The sequence below is a fragment of the Tursiops truncatus genome, chromosome 14 (assembly GCF_011762595.2).
Source record: "Tursiops truncatus isolate mTurTru1 chromosome 14, mTurTru1.mat.Y, whole genome shotgun sequence".
Lineage (NCBI taxonomy): Eukaryota > Metazoa > Chordata > Mammalia > Artiodactyla > Delphinidae > Tursiops > Tursiops truncatus.
Window position 1 is genome coordinate 53,965,191 of NC_047047.1, and position 16,559 is coordinate 53,981,749.

Genomic DNA, 16,559 nt, shown 5'->3' on the forward strand with positions numbered 1-16,559 from the left:
AAATTCTAAGTGTTATCGGAGTTCAGACCAATCAAGTGTCTCACGTCTCTGGATCTCTCAGAGAAAGAGTTGTCTTTGGTATCTTCATACATCTTTCTTCTAAGTCAGCGATCCCCAGCCTTTTTGGCACCAGGGACTGGTTCTGTGGAAGACAGTTTTTCCACGGACGGGGACGGGGTGGGGAGAGGGTTCAGGTGGTCATGCGAGCGGTGAGGCGGGGATGGGGAGCGGCTGATGCAGCTTTGCTTGCTCCCTTCCTGCTGTGCAGCCCGATTCCTAACAGGCCCCAGACCCGGGGGTGGGGACCCCTGTTCTAAGTGACTTTTAGGCATCTTTTCTATACCCAAAGGGGGACTGAAAGGGGACCTGCTACAATTTTGCTTTAATCATTGGACCCAGAGGAATAAGAGCAAAGGTTTATAAACTTTGGTGACACTTCTCAGGGAAGGTAATATCATTTTGCAGCACATTTTCTGGGTGACTTCGGCTGCTCTGACCCTGGTTCATAGCAGGAAAATGTGTGTGGAATAATGTAGAATTTCTGAGTGAAACTGAGTCCTGGGCAAAAGCCATTGGTTCATCATGAATTGCTGGAGCTGCTTAGGGCATCACAGGCAATGAGGAAGGAGGTCGGCAGTGGCTGGCGGCCTGCAAGAACATGAAAGACAGGCACAGAACTGAGAGGCAAAGGACATAAAGTGCATGGGGACAAGTCAAGGGCAGACCGAAGTCATTTAAGGAGAAAGAAAAATTGAAATGGACTAAAGAGGGAAGATTGATGAGGACCTTAGCGGTATAAGAAAATGTTAAGAAAGGGAAATTTGAAACCCTAGAGAACAATTAGAATGGATAGATTCTGAAAGACTGAGTAAAATTTAAAACCAGATTTATAACAGACAGGAGAGCACAAACCCCAGAGGGAGCCATTGCTGCTCTCAGTATGACTAGAGCATTGGTGGCTCTGATATTGGGCTCTCTGTGGACAGATGAGGGAGAGGGTGAGCTAAGGAGAGCTCTCAGGGCAGGGTTGGTTCCCCACTGAACATCAAGGGATGATGAGTGGTGGTCTTCCGTGGCAACCCACCCCACCTGGACAGTATGTGTCCCTCCTTTGAGGCCCTGCCCCCTCTCCCCTCACACAGTCCACCTCCCATTACACCAGTCTCCTGGGACCTTTCCCTGTGGTGAGTCACAGCCACGTGTTTCCAGCCCTGCCTTCTCCTTACCTTGTGTTCTCCACTTGATGTCCCTTTTGGTTGCTCAGGGGCAGACACTGTCTGTTCCTGGTCTCTGGTCCCCAGCAGCACAATGCACAGGGACTTGATAGGGTCCCTGCCCAGGGGCAATGGCAGTCAGGTCGTGGGCCCTGCGTAGACGTGGCACAGGCTGGTGCCTTTATCATGGTTCTTTGCTTTTTTCAATTCTTGCCCCCCAAAGCATAATCTTGATTGAAACTTTGCTTTCAGAATTTATAAGCTGAAACAGTCACTCAAATTAACACTGGGCTAGTTTCCCCAAAGCACTCTTGATGCATAAAGTTTCATTCTGAGAAGCATGAGTCATTGACTAAGGCCCGTTGACAGCTGGGCCTTAGTCAGCCAAGGCCATACCTTCTAGGGGGCCTTGCCTGGGGCTGGTTGCCTCCAGAAGTGTTTCCTATTCAAAAGGACACTTTCAGACCTGTCCCCTTAGGGTCCTCTCTCTTCTGGCATTTATCTGACTCTCAAGTCTCCCTTCCTTGCAGTACCCACAAAAAAGAAGTAACTGTTGCTCATTCAATACTGGATGTGAAGCAGTATTTGTACCTGCTTGTAAGTTGCATCCTAGGTAATTTGATTTCTTTTTGGCCTTCTTAGGACTGCAAGATACGCTTGCTCTCTGGAAATGTGTCCTCACCCTCCTGCAGAGTGAGGAGCAAGTAATCCGAGATGCAGCCACAGAAACCGTGATGACTGCCATGTCACAGGAAAACACTTGCCAGTCAACAGGTACCTCATTCTTATCTTTCTTCGATGCCTGATTGCTCTGGGTCAGGGGTTGGCACACTTTCTATAAAGGGCCAGAGAGTGAATATTTTAGGCTCTGTTGGCCATTCAGTCTCTGTCTCAACTCTGCCATTTTAGTGGGAAAGTAGCCATAAACAATAGGAAAACAAGTGTACGTGACTGTGTTCCAATAAAGCTTTATTTATAAAAACAGGTGGCTTCCCAGATTTGATTTGCTAACCACAGTTTGCTGACCCCTGCTCTAGGACATCATAGAGAAAAATTGCTTTCAGAGGTAGAAATGTAGTAAACAGTGCCTTTTGTTAGTTACATTGACATCCTTTTTAAATAAGGCCAAGTCTGGATTTTCTGTGTGGTTACATAATCCAGAGATCTAGATCCATCATTTTGCTCCTCTGTGCATTTCTACACATAAAAGAAACAGATGAGTGTCAGTCAAGTTGCTCCTCTTTGTGCCTTGGCTCCTCATTGGGTGGTGACGTTAACCCAGGGGGCAGGAGGGGAGTGGAAAGAGGAGCAGCCTAGGTGGGTAGTTCTGAGCTCATAGCCACTCAGTTCACAATATGAGCTGTTAGGGCCCTGGGCCCTAGTTATCTGTATGCAATGGCAAATGCTGTGGAAGCAAAAGGGAACTCCAGACTGCAGGTGGAAAACGAGCTGCTGGGTGGAAGGGATGGGGCTAGGTGGAGTAGAAGCAAGGTCACACCTCTGGGCAAATGGCCGTCTGGGAGGGTGACCACTCTGGTGGACTTGGATTCCATGCACTTGGGGCTAGGTGTCAGGAAAGATCTCTGGGGCAGCCATCCCAAAGAGATGAGAGATGTCTCATTTTGAGACAGGTAGTCACAGGCTGAGCAAAGACGTTTACCTTAATGGACAGCAGAATGGGAGGGGAAATAGCCATACAGTGTTGGTAACTGATTCGGGCCCCTCATTCCCGTGGGTAGGGTTGTGGTCCCTGGAAGCTCCTCTTAGAATGTGTGAACATCCCCATACCTGAGTCCTCCATTGTAATGGTCTGGGCACTTTCCTCTCCATGTATGCAAGGAGCTGGTGTCTTAATAATCTCCCAGTGATACTACTCCAGGGCACATTAGCCAGGATCAGCTTGGCCTCTCAGTGGGAAAACATTCAGATCGGTGCTGCGAGTGCTGTACTAGCAGCCTTCTCCCCATCCCTGTCCACATACCTAAAATTCTGCCATTAATGATTCATTCCTGTTTCCAATTGTGCATTTTCCTTAGAAGGACACACGGAGCACCGAGCAAGTGCTCAGTAAGCATTTGGTGGAACATAACACTCACTAGACTTCTATAGGACCCTCTCACCAAAGATGGGAAAGATCACTTCATGGTGGAATTCATAAGTGGACTTCTTCCCTCCTAGTCTTGAGGGCTTTTGCCCTGCTACTTTTATTTCTTTCAGAATTTTTCCCAGTTCATTTATAGTAAAACTATATTACCATGTTCTCCCTCCTTCTGGTTTGAATTTTTTTCTGAAGAAATAGAAATCAGTAATTATATTTGGAGTGCCCTTTGCGTGTGAAATTCCATGTGTGAAAGCCTCTGAGGGAGTAAGTAATGTAAAAGCCTACTTGTCTATCTTTGTATTCCCTATCTTGGTCCATAAAAGAGAATCTGAGGTGTGAAAAGACAAGAATTCTGTAACAGCTAAACATAGTATGTTACCCTGGACCAGATCCTGTACTGGAGGGGTGAAAAGCCATACAGGAAATTATTAGAATAGCTGACAATATTGAAATATTGTCTATAGATTAAAATCAATATTAAATTTCATGAATTTGATAACCATACTATGGTTTTGTAAGAGAATATTTTTATTCTTAGGAAATACACAACTGAAATATTAAGGTGGAAAAGGGCACAACGCCTGCAACTTACTCTCAAATGGTTCAGAAAAAAATAAAACTATGTGTGCGTATAAATAGTAAACACAGATAGGTAGTTGCTGTACTTGCATCTTTTCCATATGTTTAAAATTATTTGAAAATAAAATGTTTTTTAAAAAACCCAAGTCTACAACTAGAAAAGACTAACACAGTATATATTGGTAGACCATCTGGCTGGTTTATCAACTATTCCACCCCCCCAGTGTGACTCCTTTCTGCCTGCCCCCCACCTTTTTTTTTTTTAACTCATTTTGAGTGAATTTTTGCATCCGAAAAATCAAACCCAAGCCAGATACCTCCCATTCAGAGATCTCAGCAGCATGACGTCGCTGTGTGGGGATACTCATTCAGCATGTCCCCGCGTGTTCTCTGTTCTGCCTGATAGCAGTGCTTAAACAGAATCTCTGTAATGCAGCGTGATTTTCTTAAGCAAAAAATGCACATCTTTCTGCTTTAGACTGAAAAGTAACTGACGATTGAGTATCACCACCTGATTTTTCACTTTAGTCAGAAGTTTAGCCAGCTGATTCATTAGAACAATATTGTCTTGTTTTGACATCTCTCAAGGATACCAAGCAGCTGATGGTAAGTTTTCACATTCCTTCAGCGCACAGGGGTTTTGTAGCATACCCTGCTAATGGTTTGCTCTTTGGTGTTCCAAAGTCCATTATTACTACTGAGTCTTGAATACCTTGAAAATATGTGTCATTTCATTAATTTTGTCCTCAAATCAGTGGTTTAAAAAGTGCCACAGTAAAATAATAATATTAAATTATGTTAATATTTAATGTCTTCTTTGAGAAGACTAATTACTTCTCCTCCTAAGAAAGAAAGAAATCATGAGGACTCCTTGCCTCTGAGACCTCATCCTGTAAATGAGGGCTAGATGGGGAAGAAAGAGCTTTGTGCTCATACTGACAGCCTGCTGGGGACGTGGAGAAGACGGAGGTGCATTTTGATTGCGGGGTCTAGGGAGGTTCCTGAGAGTGGCGCTGGCCCAAAGGAAGGGATAAGTGGCACACAGATGAGAGCAGTTCAACACGGAGGGAAAAGCTGGAGCCAAACCTGGAGTTGGGGACAACTTGGGAGCTGATTGGGGAGCAGCAAGTGGACTTGTGTGGCCAGAACATAGGGGGCGGAGCAGGAGGCAAAGCTAGAAAGGCGGGAGTGGCCACACTTGGGAGAGCTTTGAATGCCAAGCCAAGGACCTCCTCTTATAGGTGAAGGGAAGCTGGAGAGCTTTCAGACAGAGGAGTAGTGTTGCCAGGAACGTGGGTTGAGGGGCTCTTTCTGCAGCCGTGCATGAGATGGATCAGGGTTGGGGGTGAGTCAGGAGATCAGCTGGGAGCTGGTAGCAAGAGTCCTCATGAGCCACCATCAGGGTGATGGGTGGAGAGAGCATAGACTCAAGAGGATTTGGGGGCTGTGCTTGTGGGCGGTGGGAGAGAAGGGAAAGCAGAGGTGACCTCAAAGTCTCAAACCTGGGAGGTATCGAGGGGAAACACCTCGACACGCCTCTGGCACTGACAAAGCAGTTGAGCTATCGCGTTCCAGGAAGTGAAACTTCCTGGAATTGGGAAAGGCACTTAGAGACCACAAGTCACTGTGATCTAGGACAGAGTATTCCTTAGGCCTTGGAGAGATCGGCAGTGGAAACTGAGAGGGCAAAGGGGGACCTTTATCTGCTGGAGGAACAGAGTGCGCTGTCCGGCTCTGTCCTGCCCTCTCCAGCACACGGCGCAGTGCCCCTGGGAGCCCCCGGCAAGCCGTCACAGGGCAGCTGCTGGTGCTGGTAGCTCTGGCTAGAAACCATGGAAGAGGCAAGCATGAAACCAGTCGCTGTGCACACGGCTGGCTTTAGGTGGAGATTTGTGGTGTAAATTAGTTAATGATTCTGGAAGGTCCAGGGGAAATAACTCAGTGTTTAGATAACCCTTGTGAGGATGGAGTTGTTGTTCACCTTCTTGCCTGCCGAGCTCTTCTGCTGTCCTCCTGCATGTGCGCCACCCAACATGGTCACCTGGAAGGTGGAACTCATGGGCTATTAACAGCCCTCTGAGCACCCCTGAGGCCCCTTCAGCTTTAGATGGGAGGAAACCCCAGCAGCGGGACCCTCCCTGCCCCTCCCCTCCCCTCTATGCCAGTCACAGCATGCCAAGAGGGACAGAAGAAATGGCACATCTGGGGCTCAAGAGGAGGGCATTGAAGTTCACAGCCAGGAAGAGACAGCGTATGGGCAGGACTCCAGGTGGGGCTCCACCTCTCTCCTGCCCCTGCACTGACTTGACTTCAAGCCTTGAAATGCTCTGGAAAGAGCTCTCGTTTCAAGAGCAGGAGACACTCAAGGCCGTAGCTCGGCCGCTGCCACTTCCCTGGGCTCTCCCACTTCTGCCTGAGCAGCTCGCTCACATCTGTCTTATAGACTCATATATCAGGATTTCACATCAGAACTCTTTTGAACAAGGGCTTCCGTGTGAGGGAAGAAACCAGCCTGGACACTATTTAAATTTAAATCACTAGCTTTGTGTGATTCTCAAGTGAGGCAGACAGAGTTCTGGGTGGAAGCAACAGGAGAGGCCCCTGTGAAGGTATGAATTTTAACAGCCTGTTTAGGAGGAGGAGAGAATTAAAAAGCACCTTTAAAAAAAGCAACCCACCCAAAGGTCTAGAAGGTGGCCAGAATTCAGCAATTCGGGGTTATTCTCTAGCCTTTTTTTTTTTAATTGTAATTGAAGTATAGTTGATTTATAATGTTGTATTAATTACTGCTGCACAGCAAAATGATTATCGAGTTATAATACATATATTCTTTTCCATTATGGTTTATCACAGGATACTGAATATCGTTCCCTGTGCTGTACAGTAGGACCTTGTTGTTTATCCATCCTATATGTAACAGTTGGCATCTGCATAGCCTCTCTTTTATGTAGAACCCTTTGTCTCTGTTACAGGGTCTCTCTTGGGTCTAACTCGATAGGCTAGTGTCAGACTTGAGGACTCCAGAGTAAGAGGATGGAAGGCTCTGACCTGAGGGGTCCCGCAGAGATGGCTCAATCTGGAGGCCCTCGGGCGGAACCCTGGTGCTCACCTTGCAGAGCTGGGGGCTCTCTGGGCAGGAGATGGGTGGGAGCTGTTAGCCTTCTGAAGCCCCTTCCTCCGGCACCGCACCCTCTCCAGCTCGGGATCTCCCTCCCTCCCTCCTCTTCCAGCTTCATCCAGCGTTTGCCGCCTGATTCAGGAGGCCTCCTCCCTTTCCCCGTTTCCGTTTATGAGATTCAAAGAAAGTTTCTGATACCCAACAGTCGCTTTAGTTGTTGCAGGATAAGAAAGAGAAGCCATTTAACAAGGACTTTTAAGGGGGGCCCAGACCTCAAATCACTGTCAGTGTTTAGGTTCAAGAAGGATGACTTCTTGGTAGAAACTTTTTTATTTAGCTATAATTGACATAAAAGGTTGAAACTTTCTAATGAAGAGAATGTAAAAGACTTTTAAGAAAGAAAGAGACAGATACAGCAGGGGAGAGAGAAGCGAGCGCACATGTCCTCACATGTGTGAGCGATGGGTGGTTCTTTTCCTTGGAGTACTGGCTCCAGGGAGTTCCGATCCCTCCCTCCCACCACACCCCCACACACAAAAAAATCATAAAACTTCTGCTCATTCTGCCAGATATAAATGTTTAGTGGTGACACATTAAATCCCACCTTCTCTACAATGGCCCTACCCTCCAGGCTCTCTCGTTTTCCTGAACCCCTGCAGCATTTGGTTATAAATAGCCCTTGATTTTCTACTCTTTTACTATTTTCTCCTTCATATACTTTATTTAGTTTATCTTCCCAACTATCCTGTGAGCTTAGAGACTGTCTTCTGTTAGGTACACAGTAGGTGCTCAATGGGCATTGATGGGCTGATCTTCCACCACAGTAGGCCACCTAACAGTCAGTAATAGTCTGTCAGTCCCGAGTTCCCCAAGGAGATTAGAGAGCCCCTTAAACAGCAAAGCTCCGTAACAGGCAGACTGACCCTCCCTGCTAGAGCTGGCCCAAGGGGCCGTGGTGTTCATTGATTCGGACAAAGTGAGCGACTCACCGTATGAGGTTGTGGGATAAGAGCCGGTAGCTCTCCCTTACTATTTGGCCCTTCCTCACTCATACCACTCGGGTCTGAGTCTCAGACTGCAGGGCCAGAGAGCCAGCCCGGGGCTGTGGGCCGCGGCCCTGGGGTAACCGGGAGACACTGCAGGAGCCTCCATGCTCTGCACCAGGACCCACAGAGACTCTGGAATAGTGAGGGAGCTTAGCAGGAAGGCGGAAGAGGGGAAGCAGGAGCAAAATGTAGCAAAATTGAGACTAGAGGTTAGAGAACAGGGCAGGAGGCAGGTGGCATTGTGGGACTAAGTGGAAACAGTCATATAGCGGGGCAAGATGAAGAAGAAGAGAGCAGACACCTGGTCAGTTTCCCCCCAGATGTATTCCTCCCTCTGCCACACACACCCCACCTCTCACACAGACACACACCCCATCATCACCACACAGAGCCCAAGGACAGCATGAGAGTGTGAACACAGCTCCCACGCTCCAGCCCTTGACCAAGCAAGGAGGGAGGTCGGGTCACTGTGGCATTACACAGTGGCCCCGTCAGCAAAGCCCCAGGCCTGTGGGCTTCATGCTGAGTTGCAGATGGTTGCATCACCGGAACCTCCAGAGCTGCCCACCAAGTCCTCCTGCCGCACCAGCCATGTGTCCAGCGGAAGGCCCTGCGCTTTTCCCAGTTCCTGCAAGTTCGCAGGGTCAGGTCCTCCAGGTCTGGCCTCAGTCCTCCCTCTGCCTTCCGATAGCTTCTTTCCTAATCTACTCAGATACACTGTCTCCAAGGTGTCTTTTCTGTTCAGAGGTACCAGAGCCTGGCCCCAGCCTCCATTTTAGATGGCCTTTAAGCTCCGTGAGTATAATCTCATGGGCATGTACCAAGTACCTTTTTCTGGAGAAGAGTGACCGCCACACTAGAATTCCCCTCATAACTGCCTCAAAGCCTGACCTAAATGCCCCTGGGGACAAGCTAAACTTACTTGCCTCTCATTTCTTTGTGCCTATTTTTAAATTCTAAATTGTTTTCTCACTCCTCTTACTCTTACCTAGATAAACCACAGATTTTTCTTTTACTACTTAAGTATGAGGCAAAAAGTGGTGACATCACGCATATTCATTCATTCATTCATTCAGCAAGTATTTACAAAGTGTCTGTCCACAAGGCTTGTCTAATGTGCTAGTTCAAGCCACCAGCATCTCTCACCTGGACTTCTGCGAAAACCTCCAGCCTGCTTTTCCTGCCTCTGCTCCAGTCTGCCTGCAGTCCAGTCCCTGTAGCTGTTGAAGGGCCTTTCTTAGGGAATAGACCTGACGATGTTGCTCTCCTCCTCAGACTTCTCCCTTGGCTTCCCTTCTTTCTCAGAGTAAAACTCAACTCCTGAAGTAACAGATAAAGCCCTCCCGACCTTACCCCGGCCTCTCTCTCCAGCCTCATCCCCTGCTACGCCCTCTCCCTCTCTCTCGGCTCCAGCACTCCAGCCTTTTTTGGGGTTCTCCAGCTCACCAAGCCTCAGGGGCTTTGCACTAGCTGGGCCTGCTGCTTGGAATGGTCTCCCCTGGTCCCACCCAGCTGCCTCCTTGTCATTTCAAATCTCAGCTTCAGTGTCATGTCCATAGAAACGCCTTGACCACCCAGTTTACAGTAGCTGCTCATTTACTATTACTTCACCCTGCTGGTTTCATTCTCTGCATAATCCTTTGACAACTTATTATTTTACTGTTTATTTAATTCGTTATTTGTCTCCCTCCACCAGAATAAAAATTCCAGGAATGTAGGACTTTTGTCTGCTTTGCTCATTACTGTTTTCCCAGAACCTGGTACATAATGCTCAACAGAAACCACTATTGGATGATCAACAGAATGAAGGAATGGGGGCATGTATCAATCGCAGTAGTTAAACCCAATGGAGATTAGTGTTTTTAGAAACGGCCGAAGGCATAAGAGGTGAAGCTGTGTGGATTCTTTGCTGTGAAATTGCCCAGAGGTGGTGGATCCTTGTTAGGGCGGGTTAAATCAGCTCCCTTAGGCCCACCTCCTCCCAGAGACCCTAATTCAGCCCGGAGCTGATTGAGCATCTGCTCAGGCAAGGCCACAGTGGTGGGTCCTAGACTAACTCCCCCTCTCCCTTCCGTTCCTTCCTGTCCCTGCTGGATGGAATTTCTTGAGCAAGGGTTTCATCCACGGGGGCCCCTGGGTCTAGCATGGGGCTGGCCCTGGGAAGTGCCCAGCCGAGGAAAACCTTTCAGTTGTTCATCATGCCCTGGTCAGGGGGCTGGGACCAGTGCCGAATGAGTCCATCTGGAAGGCAAAGGTTGGTGGCTGCAACTCTGAGAATGGGGGCCCCTTCCTCCTGGGGCCCTTGCCTCGCTGTCTCTTCCCCACTCTTTGTAGGCCGGGGCAGGGTAGGGGGAAGGAGAACATTTCCCTCTGGAGGCTCCTGCTTCATTTTACCTCTTTTGATCCTCACAGCCACTCTATGAGATATTTTACTATCTTCTCCATTTTAAATATGGATAACCTGGAATTCAGAGAATTGTTGTTTTTGTTTGGTGGTTTGGTTTGGTTTGGTTTGGTTTTAGACTGCACTGTGTGGTATGTGGGATCTTAGTTCCCCGACCAGGGATAGAACCCGTGCCCCCTGCATTGGGAATGCAGAGTCCTCACCACTAGACCACCAGGGAAGGCCCCTGAAATTCAAAGATTTGAAGTAGCAGACCCCAGGTCTTGTGGGAGATGAGTGTCAAGCTGGAATTGGAGCTCAGGTTCCTGTGGTGACAAAGACTTTGCACTTTCAATGCCTCTTCTAAGACAGGAAAAGGAGTCCAAACCCAGCCTCTACGTTTGCAACCCAGGAGTTAATAGAAAGGGGACATTGAGGGTCTTCTAAACTCTGCTGTGTTTAAAAAGAAGACACTGAAATCATAACCCAAGAAAATGGATTGGAGACCCAAGAGTTCAGATACACAGAACTTGTCCTGAAGAAGGGAATAGAAGTTGCCGCGGCTGGGACAGTTGCAGCCGGAAGTGACAGGAGGTCCTGTGTGAAGGCTGAGTGTGTCCCCATTTTCCAGTCCTTCCTAGAGAAAGAGAATCACACGACCTGGGGGTTTTAGAGCCTCTACTTTATAGATGGGGAAACTGAAGCCCAGGAAAGGTAATTGATTTCCCCAGTGTAACATAATTAGTGGGGAAATGAGGCCTAAAACACAGGCCCCCTGAGACACAGAACAGTACTTCTCTCTACTGCTCCCCAAGCCTCGACTTACAGAAAGGAAGTGACAGAAATGTCGGGTGCCCACTGAGAATAATCCAGACTCCTGGGTTGGAAAGAGCCCATCAGGGGTGAGATCGGTGCCGTGGGGTAAGGCAGATTCCCTGGAAGAGAGGGCTTGGAGGAACTCCATCATCACAGGGGTGGGAAGAACAGAGTGTTCTATGAAACCAGGCATCTCCCAGCAATAAAACCACACCCTGCAGTCAGCCCTGAAATTCCACGGCCTTGCTCCCTTCCGGGCCTTCTCCCAGGGCCATCTGAATGTCCATCTATATCGTTAGTAGGGTTCCAGGGGAGGAAACACAAAAGTTAGGAATTGTGATTCTAACTCCCAAGCAGACCCCTTGGCATTGCCTGGGCAGAGAGCACGGGAAAATGGCTGTTGAAGGAAAGTAGCTAAGTAGGAATTAGTTCTCTATTTTCTCATTTATTCCTTCAAAACTAGGATGCTTGATCAAGGCAGGAGCCCCCCACCCCAGCTTCAGTGGACTAACCCAGTGGAGCCCCAGTTACCATGTACCCAATGCCCTTCCCATCAGTCGCTGTCCCAGGAAGCCTGGGCCCCTAACGTTCACCTGCATCTCAGCGAGTGCGTCACTGGCAGCCGGCCCACCTGATGTGCAGAAGTGGATGCAAACTAATGCTCCTGTTAAATCTGGGAGCAGGTTGCCGCCTCCACGGAATACCCCTGCCTGGGCCTGGTTGCTAGGGTGTTGGGATTGTTTACATGGCCTCCCAGTGACTAAGCCTCAGAGAGACAACAACAGGCTCCTCTCAAGGAAATGAGGGTCATCTCTGCATCATTTTGCCTCCCCTGTTGCTGCTCGTGTTCCCTGGGTCCAAGGTGATGGCCCCACTGGTGACGGTGAGCCCACAGCCTGGGGCTCAGGCCATCTGGCGCTGGCGTGGCTGCAGGGTTTCATCTTCCCGCTTCGTCAGGACAAGCCCAGTGCCCAGTGATCCTCATTCCCCTGCTCGTGGCCTCAACTCTCCTCTTCTGTGCTTTCCTTTCTGACCTCAGGAGCTGCCACTTTCCCCCGAGAGGCTGTGTCAGGATGTGCACTAGTGTGAGCAGTCTTCCCTTTTGAACATAAGCCAGTTTCAAGAGTTGGGGTCACTTCTCTGTCAGGGATGAGCAGAGATGTGCCCCCATCCCCATTTACCCCTGGGCTGGTTAGGATGACTGAGGCCAGCAGCTGGTCAGCAGCACCCCCAGGCCCCCAGCTTCGGGCCTGACTCCCACTCCCTCCATCCACACCTGTCATTGGCACTGACCCATGCCCTTCCCCGCTGAGTCCACTCACCTACAGACCTGCCAGAGGACTGATCACCTTCATCCAGCCCCAGCAACCAAAGCATTGTCAAACCCGGACTCTTACAACATAGCTACTGCCTGAGAAATCACATCTGGCCACCACACTAGCCCCTCATTCTTCAGCATCCTGTCAGAGACCTGTAAGGCCCTCATCTTGCCCACGAAACCCTCCATCCCTGTTCTCAAGTCTCTCAGAGTGATAGCCTGGGCTTCCTCGTTCCTACTGCTCTTTTTTGACTACAGGAATCCACACAGCAGGAGCTAAAGTAGACAGAACAGAAGGGGAGGTGCTCTGACGGTGACAGCATCGCAGGGAGTATTTTTATCCGTGTGCATGTGGGGTGTGTGTGTGTGTACGTTTAGATAATGTGTAGGTTTGTGTGCTATAAATCCATATGCCTTCCAGGGTGGAGAATACACAGAAACACTTTGGATGTGAGTGTACAGAGGGGTGTTCTGAGGACAGTGGGATTTTAGGAGAATACGCTCCGGCCAGTTTACTGATGTGTCAGGATTAAGGAAGGTAAGAAATGTTCCCCACAACATCGAAATGAGGAACTCCTCACTGTAGTTCAGTAATTCAGCTTTATCAAAGTGGTTTCTTGTGAGGCTCGTCCATAGGAGCCAAGGCAGAGAGCATCAGGTGAGAACAGAGACAAAGGTTGGCCTTGCCAGCGGCTCACCTCCTCTGTCTCTTCCCCTCTCTCTCCCTCTCTCTCTCTCTCTCTCTCTCTCACATGCTATTTCCCTCTTCACCCTCCCCCCACCTCCAGCTGAAGTACTCAAGTTACAGGAGTACAATTAAGGATCTTACTTTGGGGCCTATCTTGAAATGGACTTTCTGAAGTATTTTCTTGGGGTTTCAGACATGAGACAGCTGGTGTTTTAGCCTGGGTATAGATTTGGCACCTGTAACAGACCCAAGTGAATAGTGGCCTAAATGAGTTAGTGGCTTGTCTCTCCGTCCTCACACAAAGGCATAGTGGACAGCTGTGACGCTCTACAATCACCAGGGACCCACAGCTTCTTTCTTGGTGTGCTGCCGTTTTCATATCCACAAGCCTGTGAGCGGGAGGGACGGAGGGGCAGTGGCGCCCCATCAGCCAGCACTTAGTCGTGAGCCACACAGCTCAGCATAGGAGGCTCGGAAAGATGGTGCGTGTGCAGCTAGAAGGTCTATTTCTATGTAAGGAGGGAGAAATTGATTTGGGGAGATTCATGTCTTGCCATTTCCCATCTTCTTTTTTTCACACAGGTACTAATTACTGAGTTCCTGGCAAGTTCTGGTTGCTTGCTAATAGCTAGGGACTCAGACATAACTAAGATAGAGCCTCTGGCCTTAAGCTGTTGGGAGTTTACCCTCTCAGGTGTTATTTTACCTAAACTCAAGAGGTTTCCCTTCATTTGCATCCAAATTATTTCTTTTAGCAACTCATATGGCCACTTTTGTAAGAAAAGGAGGTAATCAATAATCAACACTAAGAATTTTAATCTAAAATTTCTTACTGACTTGATAAGTTTAGTTGCTTATGTCTATTACATTTCTTGGGAACACACATCACCCAAACTGCAAATAAACTTTAGTAGGAAACAAGATTGCAAGCCTTGCAATGGTATTACCCATAGCCAGAGTTTACTAGAAAGATATCTCTTTAATGGGGAGACCACACTTAGAAGAGACCCAAGAATGGGGGAACGTAGAGAGTCCCAAGGTCATCTCTTTACATACACCTTGCCTGTTCCCTCTGTGCTTTTGACCATATTGGTCTTGTGCCTGGTATGTCCTTATCTACTGACATTAACAGTACTAATTCTACAAGGCCCAGCCCCAGGCCTTCCTTTCCCACAAAGACTTCCAGGCCTTTTTGTTCTCTTTCCTTTTGTCAGACCCACACTGTTAAGGTCATATATTGTTTCTTTCTTTCTTTCTTTTCTTTTTTTTTTTTTTTTGCGGTATGCGGGCCTCTCACTGTTGTGGCCTCTCCCGTTGCAGAGCACAGGCTCCGGACGCTCAGGCTCAGCGGCCACGGCTCACGGGCCCAGCTGCTCCGCGGCATGTGGGATCTTCCCGGACCGGGGCATGAACCCGTGTCCCCTGCATTGGCAGGCGGACTCTCAACCACTGCGCCACCAGGGAAGCCCGGCAGGCGGATTCTTAACCACTGAGCCACCAGGGAAGCCCGTATATTGTTTCTTGGTTATGATCCCACCCACACCATAAACTTGTTAAAGGCAGGAGCCTCCATCAGAGCAAACATGTAAAATTCTCAAGTAGCTCATGTCGGGCTGACATGTTGTCCTGAAGCACATTTTATTTGAGAGGTAAATGTGGACACAAGGTTTGAGGCGGGCTGCTCTCCCTAGGTCAGAGTCCCCTGCCCAGCTTCACGGCAAGTCCAAGGGTCCCCAAAGATCCAAAGCTGGGCCTTTAGATTGGGATGGATTGGCAGGGGCTCCCCAAGCAATCTTGTCTGGTTATACTAGAAAATGAAATTTTCTTCATCTTTTAAAAACCTGTCATAGAACATAGTGGTTGTGCTTCAGTCACCAGTGTGTTAATTTTTTTTCAAAAGCAAAAGAAAAGTCAGCTTCTTACCCTCTCCTCCTCCTTAATCCGTTCCAAATGAGAGCTTCGAGGAGGAAAACTCCCAGGACCTGCTCTGTTAAGCAAATTGGTTTCTGCTGTGGAGTGGGGCTGGGCTGGGGAATGGAGTTAGGAAAATATATGGAACCTGACATAAAAGATTTGGTTTGTGTTTGGAAAAGGATTCAGGTTGTTTTCAGGTTTTGAGTTACAGCCCGGGTGCGTTTGAAGAAGCAGAATTGAGCGGCACCTTGACCCACAGCCTTTGCGGCCTTTTCATGCAGCTCCTCCTGCCTTGGCCAGTCCCGGTTCAAGATGCCTGGTTTGGCAGGCTGGCTGGGAAACCTTCCTTCATAAGTAACTCCCCGGGGGGGACAGGAGTGATAACAGACTTTAAGTGGGAGCTGAACTTCCTTAAGCACTTAGGAAAGGCCATGCCTAAGTCTGGCCCTGGAACTCGCCTTACCAAGGCATGCACGTGCTCTTCAAGTTTTCAGTTTGGTTCCTCTAACTTTATTATTTCTCTAACCTCTCTAACCAGCAGGCTCTGATTGTGAGCCTGTTTTTATTTTTCACACTCTCTTTTTATACTTTGAAACTGTGGTTATAAAATATACATCAGAAATGTTGGCTCTGCACCCACAAGACCCAGGAGGCTGTCCAGATGCACAGTGACAGAGCCGCCCCGACCCCTGGCCTTTCAGGGAGGGTCGGGGGCTTGGGGGGACAGCGGTGGCTGGTAACAGACTAGTCCAACCAGGAGCAGAATTCTGGCCAAGTATTCTAGATGTGACTCTGAGAAATTGGCAGGGATATTTTTCTGGGGGCTCCCCAAACGCACAATGAGGGGCAGAACCCTTGGAAGCAGAAGTCCCAGTTTCAGACAAAAGGTTCATTCGTCTCCATGTGGACAGTTCTCCTGGCCCCCATCTTCCTCACCATCCACACAGGAGGTGTGAGCCGCAAGGCACTTAGGTAAAAACAGTACCAAAAAGCAGCCTTGTTTCATTCACCACCGTTTGCCGGAAATGGTTGTCACGTTCATGTCACTATAGAACTCAGAGGCTGGGCGCAAGAAATTTTCCCAAGTGCGGGCCTTCCCATGTTCTACTCGACCCAGTTCCAACCCCTCCTTTCATCCTCTTGCCATCTCTTTTTTCCCCAAGTTCCTCCCTGCCCTGCCCTTCCTCCAACCAGAAAATATGTAGGACTCTCCTGACATTGTTTCTACCTTCACTCCAAACAGCACTGGGTCTTTTTGAACAGAGTTGTCCATAAATCTTAGATTGCTTTTCATCTTTGAAAAAGCCGCTTCTATCAGCAAGTCATTATTCACATGTCAGGGGCAGGGAAAAGTTCACCGAATTTCAAACTTCAATTTCTTT

At 48.6% G+C, this 16,559-nt stretch overlaps 1 protein-coding gene across 6 annotated transcripts in view; it reads left to right on the forward strand.

Annotated features, from left to right (window-relative positions):
- The window catches only part of THADA (THADA armadillo repeat containing), a 313,717-nt gene that overhangs the window by 264,898 nt on the left and 32,260 nt on the right, over window positions 1-16,559 (forward strand). For all 6 annotated transcript variants that reach the window (XM_073791400.1, XM_073791399.1, XM_073791398.1 and 3 more), the window contains one exon: window positions 1,857-1,988. In XM_073791400.1, the coding sequence (XP_073647501.1) occupies window positions 1,857-1,988 (132 nt within the window). The remainder of the gene's footprint in view (window positions 1-1,856; window positions 1,989-16,559) is intronic.